General features: G+C 42.6%; 3 protein-coding genes across 6 annotated transcripts in view; 1 reads left to right on the top strand and 2 right to left on the bottom strand.

Annotated features, from left to right (window-relative positions):
• Nucleotides 1-2,832, top strand: part of COL9A3 (collagen type IX alpha 3 chain) — a 35,557-nt gene extending 32,725 nt beyond the window's left edge. Inside the window, exons 32-35 of one of the 2 annotated variants that reach the window (XR_009933789.1) lie at nucleotides 579-761; nucleotides 1,011-1,088; nucleotides 1,809-2,038; nucleotides 2,199-2,832. Coding sequence is in view for 1 of the 2 variants with exons in the window: in XM_062505326.1 (XP_062361310.1) it covers nucleotides 579-761; nucleotides 1,011-1,088; nucleotides 1,809-1,984 (437 nt within the window). In the remaining variant the exon portion in view is untranslated. Of the gene's footprint in view, nucleotides 1-578; nucleotides 762-1,010; nucleotides 1,089-1,808 lie in introns of both variants that reach the window. The other variant, XM_062505326.1, reaches the window with a different exon arrangement.
• A 1,038-nt stretch (nucleotides 2,833-3,870) lies between these two features.
• Nucleotides 3,871-8,829, bottom strand: TCFL5 (transcription factor like 5). Its single transcript, XM_062505142.1, has 6 exons — nucleotides 7,650-8,829; nucleotides 6,787-6,973; nucleotides 6,071-6,230; nucleotides 5,138-5,369; nucleotides 4,592-4,733; nucleotides 3,871-3,984 (listed from the first exon to the last, which is right to left on the bottom strand). Exons 1-6 carry the CDS (start codon nucleotides 8,375-8,377, stop codon nucleotides 3,871-3,873), a joined length of 1,563 nt encoding a protein of 520 aa, XP_062361126.1. The 5' UTR covers nucleotides 8,378-8,829.
• Nucleotides 8,830-10,589: 1,760 nt separating this feature from the next.
• The window catches only part of DIDO1 (death inducer-obliterator 1), a 52,535-nt gene continuing 47,177 nt past the window's right edge, over nucleotides 10,590-15,947 (bottom strand). For all 3 annotated transcript variants that reach the window (XM_062505019.1, XM_062505020.1, XM_062505018.1), the window contains one exon: nucleotides 10,590-15,628. In XM_062505019.1, coding sequence (XP_062361003.1) covers nucleotides 12,270-15,628 — 3,359 coding nt within the window. In that variant the 3' untranslated portion in view covers nucleotides 10,590-12,269. The remainder of the gene's footprint in view (nucleotides 15,629-15,947) is intronic.

Raw genomic sequence — 15,947 nt, 5'->3', positions numbered from 1 at the left:
TCTGTTTTCATATTAAAAAGAACCATTGACCTCTAGCGTGAGGAAGTTATTCGGGAGGTCACCTTGTTGGAGATATCTTTTGCTGTTCTAAAATTAGTATTTTTAAATTATTCATAATGGCAATGGTCAAAATGCACTGAAAGCAGCTTTGGCACAAGTGTTGTGTGAGACCTCCTGCCCTAACCTGTGTCATTCTGAACTTCACCTCTCCTCAGTGCAACTCATTTCCTTGGAGCAGGTCCTCAGGAAATGTCCTTCTTTCTTCAAAGTGACTGTTTTACTTTTGGAGGTTCATTCCCTGTTTGGCATGAGGTTAACTCTGAAAGTTTGCTTCAGGAAGCTTGTTTTAATTATTTAAGTGTCATTACTAAGAATACTTGACATCCTTTAAAGTGGTTTTAGAAGCAGGAATAATCAACCCTACAGATTATTAAAATATCCATTTATGGAGATGTAAAAAAAAAAAAGAGCTGAAAGGACAGATTCAGTGTTTCCTTCTGCCACGAGTAGTGGCAGGAAGTTCTGCCCAAAGAAAGAGTGCAAACGTTGGAGATGCAGTGTCTGATTGTGTTTTTCAGAGCAAATTGCCCAGTTGGCTGCTAACCTGAGGAAGCCCCTGGCTCCTGGAATGACAGGACGGCCTGGCCCAGCTGGGCCCCCAGGTCCTCCTGGAACCGTGGGAAGTGTTGGGCATCCTGGTCCTCGAGGGCCCCCTGGATACAGAGGGCCAACGGGAGAGCTTGGTGATCCTGGACCCAGAGGCAAGTTCAGACTGAAACAATTTGTTTCTCTTTTATGGCCACTGAAATAAATGGTGAACTTGTACTGAATTCAGCACTGGGGGGAAGAGGTCAGGCCTGGGTGGAGTTTCTAGATGGTGTGCTGCATCTTGAGGGGTGCCATGTAAGCAGAGATCCCTGTGACATCCAGAGGATTTGTAGCTTCTCTTGTTCTCTCCCCTTCCTGTCCCTGGCTCCAACTCACTGTGGAAACTGTGTTTGTGATTAAAGGTGACACTGGTGAAAAGGGAGATAAAGGACCTGTTGGCCAAGGTATCGATGGGCCTGATGGAGACCAGGGACTGCAGGGTAAGTGTGGGGAAATAATTTAATGCTGCATCACTGAAGGCTGAGGAGGGACAGCTCTGCCTGTTGATGGCAATAGATTATCATCACTAATTTAAAGGTGTGTGACAAGGCTGAGGCTCTCCAGATGAAGGGAAAGGATAGTGCCTGCTTCCTGATGATTCCTTTATTAAAAGATTCAAGATTAATTTATGAAAATTAATGAATATCTGTTAGAAACTTGGAAGAAAATTCTTTATTTTGCTCACATGTTAAAGCAGCTTTTCTAATTGGGATTGCACTTCTACACTGAATAAAAAGCAGGCTCTCCATTCACAGAATTTCATAAAGCCAAAACATTTACAACTATGTTATCTTAAATTCTTCCACAAAATTTATATCATAAAATTTTATTTATACTCTGTTGTCTCAGAATCTTCCATCGAATAATTGCATTAATCCATAAATAAATAAATAATAAACTAATAACACTAAATATAACTAATAAACTCTAAGCTCACCCATAAAAACATCCCTTGACCAAATTAGGCATAAAGAAATCCAAAGCACATACTCCAGATCCAGGGTAAATTTATTGAAAACACCTTGTGCTCAACAGGCCATAACAAGTGTGATGTACAGACACTCAAAGTATATTAAGATCTCTAAAAGCAACACATATATACAGATATTAAAAAAGAAGAGATGGAAATATTTCATGCATCTTTCCCCTCTCTTGTTTAGGACCACCTGGTGTGCCTGGAATTACGAAAAATGGCCGTGATGGTGCTCAGGGTGAACCCGGGCTGCCAGGGGATCCTGGCACTCCTGGGACTACTGGGGCTCAGGGAACTCCAGGAATATGTGACACGTCAGCTTGCATGGGAGCTGTTGCAGCATCAACTTCCAAAAAATCATAAACCAACAGTACAAGAAGTGAAGAAGTGACTGAATATTTAAATAAACAGTGTATGGTAAGAAAACAGAATCCTTCTAGTGCTAAAAGGACAGATGCTCCTTCTATTCTGTTAAGTGGAGACTTTGACACAGTTCTATGAAAAAGAAAGCATCAGATGAAAACTTTAATTAAAGTTGCTTTATGACTATCATTTCTTCCCCCCAATTATTTTCCAGAATTTTTACTGCTAAACAACCTCACCTTTCCTTCCTCCCTTTGCTCAAGAGACCTGCAAGAGGAAGCATTTCTCCTTTTTACCATCACCCCCCATGTACTAAAGATCACGACCTTTTGTTAAGAAAGTTTGAGCCTTTTCCATTGAATTCCTTGGTGCTGCTCCCACTGACTTCAGTCCTGCAGGTTTGTTTGTGCACTCAGACACGTTGTTAAGGCACTCAGGCACAGAGCTGCCTCTTCCATCAGTGGAAATCAGTCATTTCAATATCTTGTCTTTTAACATCTGAACCTTCTGGCCTAAGGAATGACCATTGCTTAAGCCTGTGCTGCCAGTTAGAAATTTTCAGATTGCACCTCAGATATTTGCCATGACAAGTAAACAGTAATCCTCTTGCAAGCAAATTCTGCAAAAGGAGTAATGTAAATATTTTAATTTCCAGGGAAGAGTTTTTGTATATTTCCATATGATAATGAAGGAAATGAAAAAACAGCATTTTCATGACCTCTACTTCAGCACAGTAGTTGTTTTTTGCACAGTAATTTTGCACAGTAATTGTGATGGAACCCCACCTGAAAGGATGCTCTTGTAAAGCAAGGATGCTCTTTTAAAGTCCAGCCAAAACCACCTGTATGAACTGTTGTAAAAATAAAAGGAGATTTTTTTAAACCTTTTCTTTGTGATGTTGTAAGTGTCATTATACAAATCAAATTAACTTCGCTAAACTCCGTTTTTCAGAACTGGTTTTGCTAGGATTGTTTGGACATAAATTGCTGCACAATTGTTCTTATCCGTGATTTAAACCAGTATTAATTTTGGTAGAACATTTTATACTTTAAAACCTGCTAGCATCATCTATTTTAAAAAAATTAATAAAACCACTCTCAGCTCACACACAGTTCTATTTCTATCCTCTATGCCAAAGCCTATGAACGAAGCATCATATTTCTCTTTAAATATAAAAATAGTTTGTGCATTTAAATATCTACTGTTTAAAATATGCCATTTTTGGTGTAAAGTAACAACACAAGAACCTGTTGGACAGCTGTGTGGCAAACATTAAAAATAGTACTGAATTTTAAAATGCCAACACCATTGCACTACTCTTTGGAGCTAATTATGTTAAATATGTATGCAAATGCAAACTTCATAATACACACAGTTTAGAAACTATGCACTTGTCCAAATATAACCAATATAATATTTACATTTTAAAGGGAAAAATGGGCATTATAATATGATAACTTTAGTTTCTTTTTACACTGGAAGAATGAGTTTGCATCTAGCCATTAAAATAACAGGCACATGGATGTTCTAGAACTCTTCCAATCTGTAGTGCATCATCTTTAAAAAAGAAAGTACAAGCAAAAAATTAAATAAGAGCCCAAAGCAGGATGACAAGCAAAGTTTGTATAACTATAGGGTTAAAATACTTAGTCATGACATTTTCTTGTAGCTTCTGGTCCCAAAGCCCCTTGAACAGGGCACTGATTTCCATTGCTGGTAGTTAATTCCCTTTTGCAATGAAAATAAATTTCGAAATTAAATTTCCTTTAAATTTCTGTTTATACATATTTACAAGTTACACTTTCAAATTCATATTCAGCATGTAAATGGAAAGAATAAAACAGAGTTTGGACTTTTGTCACACAATTCAGGGTGGGCAGGTCAGGCTATTTGGTCTCCATAGCTGTGCGGTTTTCCTGTGCTGGACACATTATACACGAGTCTGGTCTTCCAATTTTTAGTCTCCTGCCTGTTTTACCACAGAACACAGTCTCAAATTCCTTCGAAAAACAAAATACAAAAGATAAATGTTATATTTAATGTAGATATCTACTTGAGATGGATGCTTTTGTTTCATTAGTGCCTTCAATAGGAAGGAAGAGGAGCCCTACCCATATCTAGACCAGCAGGTTTTCCAATACACACCCTACTAAAATTCTTGGCAGAGCCAGAATTACTCTGGAGCTGCAACTACTACTGAGAACAGGAGCTGCTTTTAAGGCATGTAACCTTTTAACTCTGCTCACCCACTCAATACAGTGTGAGCACGTAGCTTTGATCCCCCTCCCTGAGCTAACTAGAAGCCTGTGAAAGAGGTAGAAAATAGTGAAAGTGAAGGAAGGGAGGAATGATTGAAGATGACCTTAATTTTATATTGTTGCCCAAACAGGATCATGCTCAAGAATTGGGTAACTAAAAAAAAAATTAATTTTAAAATCCAATTTGTAAGCACTGACTGAGGACAGCCTGTCATTTCTCACTAGTGAACTCAAACAGCTGAAATTAAAAAAAAAAAAAAATAGGAAGGTTCAAGGATATGGTGGGTTCTTCACAAACAGCATCAAGCAGAAGCTTTGCATCTCAGTTATATGAAATGAAATTTCAGACCTGCTTCAGGGAGTCACCGTGCCTTTCCTGAATGTACTTGAGGAATGCAGTTGTCCACTGCAAAGTTGTTGCCTTGTCAGTGTCAATCGTGCAGAAGGGAACGAGGAGATTGAGCTCATCACAACAAACCCGGATCCTGCGCCTGCAGGCAAACACCAAAGTTATCAACCACGGGCCAGAGGGAAGGGAACAATACAAAAAACAGGAAGGCTACTCACGTGTACCACCAGCCACGGGCTTGAGACTGCTATAAGCTTTGTGTATTAGTTTGGTTACACACTAGTCACCTTACCTTTACAGAATGGGTGAAATGTTTTGAAATCTCTTTTTGTTTGTTTACGGAGTAAAGACACAAAGACAATCACAATGAAACAGATTTGTTTTTTTCCCCTCTAACAAACACCAAACCTCCACCTCCTGCGCTGCTTTTTCTCGGAGCTAACACAGGATATGCCAAGTTAACATTTACTCTGGATAATCAGAGTATTGCAGTACCAGTATTTTAGGCTTCAAGAGGTGTTTCATGGCCCCTGCTCCCAGCATTACCTCCTGTCTCTCTCCAGGCGGTTGTGCCTTTCCCTTCTCTGGGCGCTTCCATCCTGGGAACCACTGTGTACCTGCACACTGGAGCTGGGCTGTGCTGACTGCCAGGGGCCCTGGGCAGCTGCAGTGCTCTGGTTGTTGTTCCGAATCTCACCGAGAGGTTTGCGATCCATGTTTGCATCCAACAGATTTATTCTGCTGCAACTTCTGTTTATGGCTTGCTTGCATAAGGTGTCTTGTTGGACAAATAAAGATGAAAAGAATGACCCATTTATTACTCTCCCACTAACCTGAAAACAGTGATCATGGGAAGTTTCTGTGGTGCTTTATTTATGTGGAATAATCTGAAGCTTTACTGCCAGCCTCCACTGATTCCTACACGAAGACATGTCCTGCAGAAGACCTAAGGCACTGCTTGCTATTTCAAAATCCACACAGCTTCTATTTTCTCTGAGAGCCAACTGAGATCATGCCTGCCTTTGGAGAGCACTTGAGGCAGCCCCTTAAACACTCCTCATTTGATACTGACTGGGTCAGTTTTGGGGGCACAGAACGTACCTCTCTGCCATGGGGTTTGGTGGTGGTTGGTCAAAGGCTGGACTCAATGATCTTGGAGGTTTTTTCCAACCTTAAATTCTATGATTCTAAAGAAACCAGCTGCTGACCTAAGGCCCAGATTTTCAAAGGTACTTTGTAACCTCAAGTCTCCTCATTTCAAGCCAGAAGTGCTAAACAATTTTGAAAGTACAGCTAAATTCACAGGTTGAACTTTCTTGGAGAAATCTAGCCCAATGTTGCCAACTGAGCACTTCTAACAAAAACCTAACCTCCCACATTCATTAAAATCATATTAATTACAGAAAAGGCAGAAATTCAGAAAAAAAATAGATTTGAAGAAAAAGAGAAAACTAAGCAAAAATAAGATAAATGGTTTACCTCCAACTTTAATCCAAACTTCCTCAGGCAAAGCTTTATTTATAGCACCTACTGTCTGTTTTGTGGATTCAACTTCCTGATAGAGAAAAGGGAATGTCTTAGGTATCCCAAGGTCTTGATGTTTGGCAGCTTCCAAAATAGTGCAAGATGTTCCACAGGTCTGTGAAAACAAAAAGGAAATACTTAAAGGCCATATACATTAAAACAAAAGAGACTATTTTGATGTCTTTCTGTCAGCTTCTTAAACTACTTCTTCATGCAGAGTAAATCCCACATACACACAACCATGGGGTTTTGACAGAGTAATGAATTTTAGGGATACCTCTGACATCTCTCAGTGCCATGTTATCACTTTTGCTTCAGAGGCTACTGCAAGTTGTGGAGGGGGAAATATCTTTATTATCAAAATTAATTAGAAAGAAAAGAACTACAGAAAATGGTCTCCTTCTTGTCCTGCACATATGAAACTGATGATAAACAAATAAATTCTAGTAAAAAAGAAATCTGATGGCCTACTGCTCATTACTGGGACACACATAATTACAAATGCCACAAAAGCGACTTAATTGTCTTGAAGATTAATAAATAAATTGGATTACAGATAATTCTGATCATCCCTATTCAAACCCAGCCATGCTCCAGCACAAACCTTCAGAATTCTACTACACCCGGGAAGTTAATATCATCAGCATTGGAAGTTGGCAGAGGAGAGTTACCTGTGCTTGGGAAGGATTAGCACTTCCAGCAGCAGAACATGCATTCATGGTAAAGAATGGGTAAGTAAATGGTAAGGAATGTGTGGCAGGTGCAGCCTTATTTTTCCCTAGTGCAGCACACCTGTTCCCTTGCTGGTGAAGAGGAACACCCACCACTTCTGAGGGCTGGCGGATCAATGTCACTAAACTTCAGACAAAAACAAACAAACACAGAAAACATACCAGGCTGACTGCTTGAAAATGAGTGCAGAAATAAACTACAGCTACAAATATTCTAAAAACTATCACCAAGAAACCACTTTCATTTACTGTAAACAGAAATCACTGTTATTGCCATATTGCCCACTTCAGGGGCCAAATAAAAGAAGAAAAATCAGCCAAGGAGGTATTTCATTCTGTGCAGTAACAAGGTGCTTCACACCTCAATAAAACATTTTGTCAGCACATTAAGACAGGTACAGAGTTAGCCTGTAAAGCAATATTTTTGCTCAATGTTTTCCCCATAGTCATGTCTCCACATTATAATTTGAATCTATTAGTATTATGATCAAAAATCTACTTTGCTTTTAGCAAGCTGCATATTAAAACCAAGTAATGCTTTCTTGCCTTTATTTACAGTATGTATTATCAAGAATAGAGTAGCAAAGTAATTAATTTTGGAACTCCATGCTGCACCATTTTTGCAATAATCAGAGGGGCCTAAGCTGAGCTCAGTGGAGTCGCAGCCTCATTTGATGGCACAGCTTAACAAAGCCCAACCCGTCAATAAAACAAGCACTATTCTTAGGTTTCACTTAGCAAATCACTCTTGAACGACATGATACATAGTTTAACAACATAAACTAAAAGTAATTGCAACACACTTGTTAAGAGTTACTCCAGATTCTTGGGGTTCTTGACATCTGGGGTTTTCTGTCGGGCTGCTGTTGAATCTGTCTTCCAACCGAGCTCTGACTGCAGGTTTAGATCTAACCTCTGGTGCCAGTGCCGAATTTTCAACAAATACGTTTTCCTTATTCTCCCCCAAGAAATTTTCACCCTGTTTAGCTTTTGCTACACTGCATCCCGAGACGTCTACAGAGCTACTGCTGCCTTTCTCTCTTGGGTTCACAGGGAGGTTGGACTCGCTAAGTAACATCATCCTGAGCTCCTGCAAGTCAGCATAGCCCAGGTGTGGGTTAGAATTCGGCCAGTAGCTGTCACAAGGCAACCCTGACTGACAGGTAACTGGGCAGACCGACTGGTTCCCAGAGCTGTTGGAGGAGCCCCCGTCCTGACTGGTGCTGGGGGAGGGCTGCTGCAGAGGGGGGTCTGCAGAGGGGCCAGGCGAGGAGAAAGCGCTGAGCCTGGCTTCCACTTCTCCTTCACTACTCTGAGCCTCCGTGTGCGAGCAAAGTATGTGCTGCAGCTGGGTGTACTCAATGTCCATCATCTCCACCAGGCTGGCCTCGGGGGTGGAGAAGCCAAGGTTTTGCTCACCAAAGGAACTGTCACTTGAGCCTCCAGGTCCGACAGCAACGGGAGCGGGGTCAGGAACACTAGCTGGGCTCTGAGGAATGGTCTGAGGCTCCTCGGGGGCTGATCCTGACATGGCTACAGCAAACCTAATCAGTACCAATGTCCCTTTCAACAGAAAACCATAAAACCTTCAACAATTGTCAGTACTATCCATTAAAAAACAAAACAAAACAAAACAACAACAACAAAAAAACAAACCCGAAGGCAGAAAAAATTGCACTTAACACTGATTGGCGAGGTAACAGAGCGGGGACCGAGCTGCCGCTGGCGGGGTACCTGACGCCCTGACCATGTCTCCCCCCCGGGTGAGACCCTCCCTCCCCCTCCAGCACAGCTGCTCACGACAAACGGCCTTCACCTGTCCCCGCCCCGGCCTCGGCGGGGGAGGCTGCGGGCACTCTGCGGCCTGGCCACCCCCTGAGACAACGCCCGGACGGCTGCGGGGCAAGCCCGGGCGGGCGGGAACGGAGCCCCCGCGGCCGGGGGGAGCCGTGGGGAGCCGGGCCGGGCGGGGCCGGGCCGGGCGGGGCGGGAGGGGACGCGCGGCCCCTCAGCCCGGCCGAGCGCTGCCCGAGCGCGCCGCGCGCCGCCGCCAACGGCTGCGCGTAACCGCCGCCCGCGCGCGGGGCCGCGCGCCCCGCCCCGCCCCGCCCCTGAGGCGGAGCCTGCCCCGCCCCCCGCCCGCCCCCTCAGGGCTGAAACTGACCCGGAACGGGCCCCGGGCCGGCGGTGCCGGTGCTGTGAGGAGGTAATGGCGGAGAACGTGTGGCTGAAACGCGTGTTTCCAGACGTGTTTCCAGACGTATTTCAGGTTCTGGACGCACGGTTTAATGTTTTAGCTGATTTGCGGCGCTCGGCTGGGTTGCGCGCTGTTAAAGCCGAATTTTGACTCGTTGAACCTGATGGGTGCTTAGCCTTTGGCCAAACGCTGTTACTTGGCTTTGTTCTAATGGAAAGCTCGCGGAGAGCGACGGGCAGGGCTCGGCCGCGCTGAGGGGACTGCACCAACAGCGTCACCAGCCACACGGGAGGGCAACCAGGGTCCCGGTGCCAGAAGGAAAAGGCAACAAAACCGGCTGGATTACCGGGAAAAACCGGCTGGATTAATGGGAATCTCTTGTCGTTCTCCAGGAGGGGCCCTGGGGCCGCCTCAGCCCCGAACCCCGCGGGGAGAGCCCGACCGGGGCAGCGATGGGTCCCGGTCCGGGGTACGGGTGGGAAAACAGAGGGGAAAAGTCCCAAGGCATCGTGCACTGACATTTCCACGAAATGCAGCCACAGTCCGACAATCTCACTCGTGATTTCCATCCAGACACAAACCCAGAAATTTTAAGAGCAGTTTTGTGCACACTGAACTCAATACACACTCTCCTCTAATCCTCCTCCAGGCTCCCCTTTACAATGCTCACATTTGAAGAGTACAGCCTTTTATAGACATAATATTTCTGCTCATATTGTTCTAGACTTTGCAGGGGTTTTTACAGAAAAAAAAATCAATATATGCTTTGAAATGCTAGCTTAGTATAAACATAGATAAAAGCTCAAAATAGTGACTTCTTTCATGTTAACCAAAAGTTTGGACAAAGCCAGAGACCTGTCTTTCTTGCAATGCAGGACAATCGTTCAGTACCACTTTTAGTCTCTGTAAATTAAGTTAAATCGTTATGTTGGTTTCAGCTTGGCTTTTACCGCCTGCTGCTGTGGAGGATGCAGGAACGCTGCTGCAAAATCCAACTCCAGCTGACTGTTAACTACATAAAGCTGTGCTTTAACAAAGTCACTGAAGCCTATGCTGTTGATTTTTTTGTCACTTGATCTCTGGGAGGATGGATTTACCCATCCTGAAGCATAAACAGATTCCCCAAACTACTAAAGGAGAATTTCCTAGAAGATGAAAAGCCAAACACCTATTTCATAAAAATGTAAAGCCAAGAAATTCATAGTTGGTGTGACCTGAATTAATACTTTTTCTTTTCTTCAGATTTTTTTAATGTAAAACTCTTCAACTTCCCAGCATTCTGATTCAAATGTAAAAAACCTGTAAAATAAATTAGGGGATGCCTTAGAACTGAGAAAATAATCATTATCACAGATTTTTTGGTATTTTTTAGACAGCTGCAATCAAACATTGGCTTGCTCTGACATCCTGCAAAATGTCTGTCATTAAACTATGAGGAAACAAAACCCCTGTGCCATCAGTCTTTTGTGGTTTGTTGAGAAACAGCAAAATGTAGAAAATAATATATACATATGCATTTAAGAAATGGACAACAGCTCTCTGTAGGTGTTTATTCTACTTACAGTAACAAAAACCTGTGAAGTCCCATATTTTAATGTACAGTGATATATTTTGCCATATAAAATACAATTTACAGAAATTTCTATCAAGTAAACCTAAACAAACACACATTTTGCATACTTTTATGTATGTTTTTAAATTAGAAACATCTTATTAAGAAAAAAAATCTTACACCGTAGCTGATGTTTGCATTTAATACGATTTCTTTGTGTGTTGCCATTTTCCCTCAAGACCAGATGATCACTTCAGCCAGCAAATCCTGGATGTGCAAGGACCTCAAGGATGCACCAATGTGACTGTGGTGACACACACACACACTACCTGTAATATAGTCCTCAAGATGTAAAATGTTTACAGGACTCTAATTTTACATTTCCAAATCTATCTTAGCAAAATACCAAAATATTTACCCAGTGGTTAATTTACACATTCAAATAAACTAGTGGGGTTTTATTTCACACTTCAGAATTCCATGCTTGAGGACTACATGGGAAGTAGCAATGTGATGTCTTTCACTGTAAAAAATGTCCTTCTTCAATCACAACATGATGTACCACCATAATTTAAACTTTAATGCAGCTGTATCTTTTTTTCAGTGGAGAGTTTTATATACACTGCCAGCCTAAGTAGGACCTAACAAAAGAGCAGTATAATTTATTTTTCAAGAGCCCTTTTAGAGTGAAAGAGCACTTCTATAATGAAAAGTTCAATCAAATTGGGACATTTGTTAAATTAGTGGAAAAATTCTGCAAAACTTAAAACCAAAAAATGCTCCACTAAATCAGTTCAATTGAAGATTTAGTGGCCTGTTTAACCAAATGCTCTTCCTTCCTTTGGTTTACCACTTTTCCAAATAAATGTCTGATGCTTTTGTAAGTTTTGCTGGTTATAAAGGTGGCGCTCTTGTATTTTCTTTAATGACAGGTTTGTAAACATGGGATATTTAAAACCGCATGGAAAATAACTGTGACTTGTTTCTTTACTGTACACTTAACAGATAGATTCCAGACCCAAAATATGTTCATATAAAAGGAAGATAGTGCACTTTAAGTTTATAACATTCCATTTTCAAATCCTCCATAAGTCACAAGTCATCATTAACAATGTTCTTTTGCAACCTTTTCCTAAAGAAATGATCCTTCCATTATAAAAGAAACATGACACCAACATTTTTAGTGTGTGCTGTACAAACAATTTTGACACCAGAATATCACATAAATGAGATGTAAAGGTATGGCTCCTCAGGTCTGAATTAAATTCTCCTATAAAATTACAATTCAAGTTACTGGAAAACATAACTTTATAATCTTAAAAAGCAATATGCTCTTCTTAGTCTTTTTCCATTTCTGTACTGTAAATGGAAACTTTAAGATAAAGATGCAAGTAGAAAAAACAAAATTTCAGTACAGGTAACGTTGTGAATTTTTATAAGAAAAACATTATGCACAAAATGCAGCAAGTGGAAGTCCAATATGTTCTTGCTTTTCACCTATCTGATTATTTTCATTCACAGTTGTTCAAAAATTGCTTATTTGTCAGTACATTGAGTAAGGCTAGTTTTACAACAGAATTTTTTAAAATGTGAGAATATGTACAGTATTTACAGATGTGCAGTCCTTGCTGTGTTGCAAAAGTGTATTATTTGTGGGAAGTATCAGTCACAGTCCTATGACTGAGTGCTGGAAGATGAAGCTTCAGTTTCCACTGGTTTCTGAGTTTCCTTCGGTGTTTCTGGCTTTGTCTCTTTACCAGTTTCCTTACTCTTACTCCTATCTTTGCGATCTTTCCCTCTTTCCCTGTCGCGATCTCGATCTCTGTCTCGATCCCTTTCCTTTTCCCGGCTTCGATCCCGGTCCCTGTCTTTCTCTCTGTCGCGATCCCTGTCTCTGCTTCTTGATCGCTCCCTGTCACGTCTTCTGTAAGAGTCCCTCTCTCTGTTTCTTGTCCTATCTCGGTCTCTGCTTCTTTCCCAGTCCTTACCCCGCTCTGAATCCTTGTCTCTATTTTGACTCCTATCTCTATTTTTATCCCATTCCTTGTCTCTGTGTCTCTCCCAGTCCCTGTCTCTGCTCCAGTTTCTGCCACGGTCTCTTTCCCAAGGTCTGCCATGTTCTCGATCCCTTCGTCTTTCCTCAAAGCCTCTACCTTGGCGATTATCTCCTTGCTGAGGCTCTGGCTGATCCAAACCCTTATCTTTATTTCCCCCCTCGTATCTCTCTCTCTGTCTCCCTTCAAATGTCTGGCCTCTATAGTCAGGATTTTTGCCTTCTCGGAAGTCAGATGTGGGCCACTGCCCTTCTGACTCAGGTCCTGGTCCAGACATATTGGAAAGAGATGCAGATGGTCCACCTTCCTCCCACATCTCTTTTCTGTGAGTTGGTGGATGGCTTGGAAGATCCAGGAGTGGTCTCGGGGGTGGTTTCATACCTTGTGGTGACTGACCCTGGTAATGAAATCTAGAAGGAGGTTCATCGTCTTCCGGAAACATTGGAGGTGTGCCTCCTCTTGGTCCTCCAAACTGATGTGGTCCTGGACCTCTCTGGTTGGAAAACCTGGGTGGTGGGCTCCCTCTCCGTTCTTCATATGGCTGTGGCAAAAGTCCCCTTGGACCAGGCATATGATTTGGAGCTGGACCTCTCTGCCCTTCAAACTGATTTGGGTGAGGCCCTCTTGGTCCCCCAAAATGACCTGGGGCTGGACCTCTTGGACCTCCAAACTGAGGCCCTCCTCTCTGTCCTTTAAACTGACCTGGTGGAGGTCGTCTTTGACCTCCAAAAGGAAAAGGTGAAGGTCCTCTGTTTCCCATAAACTGAGGGGAATCTGGTCCTTCAAACTGTCCTGGAGGTCCCATCATTTCATCATACTGGGAATCTGAGAATTCCATTTGTTCCATGTGAGGTTCCCTATGATCTTCAAAATGAGATGGTGACATTCCTCTTGGAACACCATGATAAGGGGCAGGGCCCCTATTATCACCAAAAAGAGGTGGTCCATGCTGTGCAGAAAATAAGGAAGGAATGGGACCCTTTTGACCTCCAAATCTTCCAGACTGAGGTCCTCTTTGCCCATCATTATTTGGAAAACCGTGCTCTTCAGAGAAGTGTGGTGCCGGCCCTCTAAAATTAGGTCCATGAGGTCCTCCAGGTGCATTGAGCATCATTGGAGGTCCCCCTTTCTGCCCAGACATCGAAAATGCTCGGTTTTCCTCAAAGTGCTGTGGGGGAGGTCCACCTTCACTCTGAACTGGTGCGGATTCAGTTTGTTCTACAAACTGATGACACTGAGGATTTCTTTGTTCATCATATTGCACTGATGAAAGACCCATCTCTGGTTCAAAGTGTCCAGCTGCCTTTTCCTGCTGAGGAAACATCGTATTTGAAAAGGAATCCCTTCCCATTGCTTCCTTTGGCTCATTTGGCCATGACACTTGATGCATATCTTGCAAAGACGGGCTGTCATTTGATGTGGAGAAATTAGGCTGAAAAGATGTACTTGGAGGTGTTGGAAGCAGCACTTTACGTATGGGTTTGGAAGCAGAGGGATCTCCAGAAGCTGTTTGACTCAAGTTTTCCAAAGTAACTTGAATGGAGTGTTCAAATTTGCTGTTAGATGTGTCTTTCTGGGGCACCATAGATGTCTGTTCACTTGAAACCCAGTTATCAGCAGTAAAACCAGGCTGAGTAGTGGAAATTAAAGCATTCTCTTCCTTACCAATTGAAGTCTGCAAAGCATTTGGAAAACTTGCTGGAGTGACTTCTCTTGTGGATATCTCATTCTGTACTACCTGCGGCTTTATTCGAGAATCAGAACTGTCGTTCTCTGTCGCCATCCTTCGAGCCTGTCGAGGATCTCTGTTCTGCCTTGGGTCACAGCCCTGGTTTAAAACTTGTGCTTGCTGATTTAAAGATGAAGGTACATCAACTTTTTGTGCAGCCTGCTGGTCCTGATGAAATAGTTCAGGCTTTACTAGGGAAGCTTTTGCTGGTGGAGGTGACATTAAAGCATCAGACACTGAAAAGTGAGCCATTGAAACACCAACAGCTGCTCTTTGTTGTCTGAGAGCTTCTTCTTGTTCCTCTAGCTGCCTTTTCTGTTCTTCTATTTGTTTGTTTAATTCTTCCAACATTTTTTGCTGTTCTACCAAGGACGAGGATGCAGATAAATCAGACACAAATGAAGCAGACGTTTCTGAAGAACCGCTTTTACTGTCTGTATACATCTTGTTGGGTAAATCGTCAACAGTAACTTTTGCTTCTTCCAAGATAGTTTCATCCTCTGGATCATAGGCCTCATCCTCTAGTTCTGCTGTAGCAGATGGCTTTTCCACACTGTAGCGTTTGTCACTTTCACCAGTCTGCATTTCAAAGGCTTTCTCTGGACCATATTCTTCCTCAGGATCATAAGGTCTGTCATCCTCCTCCTCTTCTATGGCTTTGTCCTTGGACATCTGCCCAAACTGCTGCACAATGGGGTCTAACAGAGGAACCGCTGAAATCCCACTGTCTGCTGCAGCTTGACTTTCCTGACTGGAAGACTGAACAGTTCCAGAATCCTTGGCAAGGGGCTCAAAAGTTTTCTTTTTCCCAAAGAGGGTCTGCAGGATGTGTTCAAGAGGTGTGGCAGTTTTTGAGGATGACGAGTGTGTGGCAGTGCTGCTTGCAGGAGCAGCTGTTGAAATTGGTGGAGTCGCAGTAGTTGTGGGGCCAGTTTTAATGGACGACAGTATTTTTAATACTGAAGGTGTCACTGCTGAGGTGTCTGGAACGGGAAGTGGTGGTGGAGGTGGAGGAGGAGATCCAGGTGGTGTTGTACTAACAGTGGAGTCTCCTGAATAAAGTGTGTATTTCACAGTTTTCTTCTCCTGTGAAGCTGGAGGACCTTTAGAAAACAGCGATGGTTCGGCTTCCTCATGTGCTTGAATTCTGCTCCGCTTCTCCTCCATTTTTTCTGTCTCACTGGCAGGACGTTTCCCTTTCTGACAGATAACCAACCCAAGGATTAAATTTGGCCGAGATGACTCAAGTCCTGAAAGAGAACACAAAGATTGTGCATGTAAAAATCTGACTTTTAATGATGCTTTCTGTAGAAACCTATTTTACAAAGTGGCAGGGATAAAAGTCATAAAGGTAACTACATAAGATTAAAAGTTTAAATTCCTTCCTCAATATTTTTAATAAAGGATTGCAGCACCAGACATCATTGTTAGTGTTCTGCAATCATTGTTAGTGTTCTGCAAAAGTTCAAACTGAAGCAAGCTGTTATTCTTGTATCTTTACATTGTTTCTGTTGTGTTCAACTACTGCCACCTCTCCTCCTGAAAAATCAAATATTTATATTTAGTTTG

The sequence above is a fragment of the Cinclus cinclus genome, chromosome 18 (assembly GCF_963662255.1).
Source record: "Cinclus cinclus chromosome 18, bCinCin1.1, whole genome shotgun sequence".
Taxonomy (NCBI): domain Eukaryota; kingdom Metazoa; phylum Chordata; class Aves; order Passeriformes; family Cinclidae; genus Cinclus; species Cinclus cinclus.
Note: the sequence above shows the minus strand (reverse complement) of the source record. Positions and strands in the feature narration are given on the sequence as shown.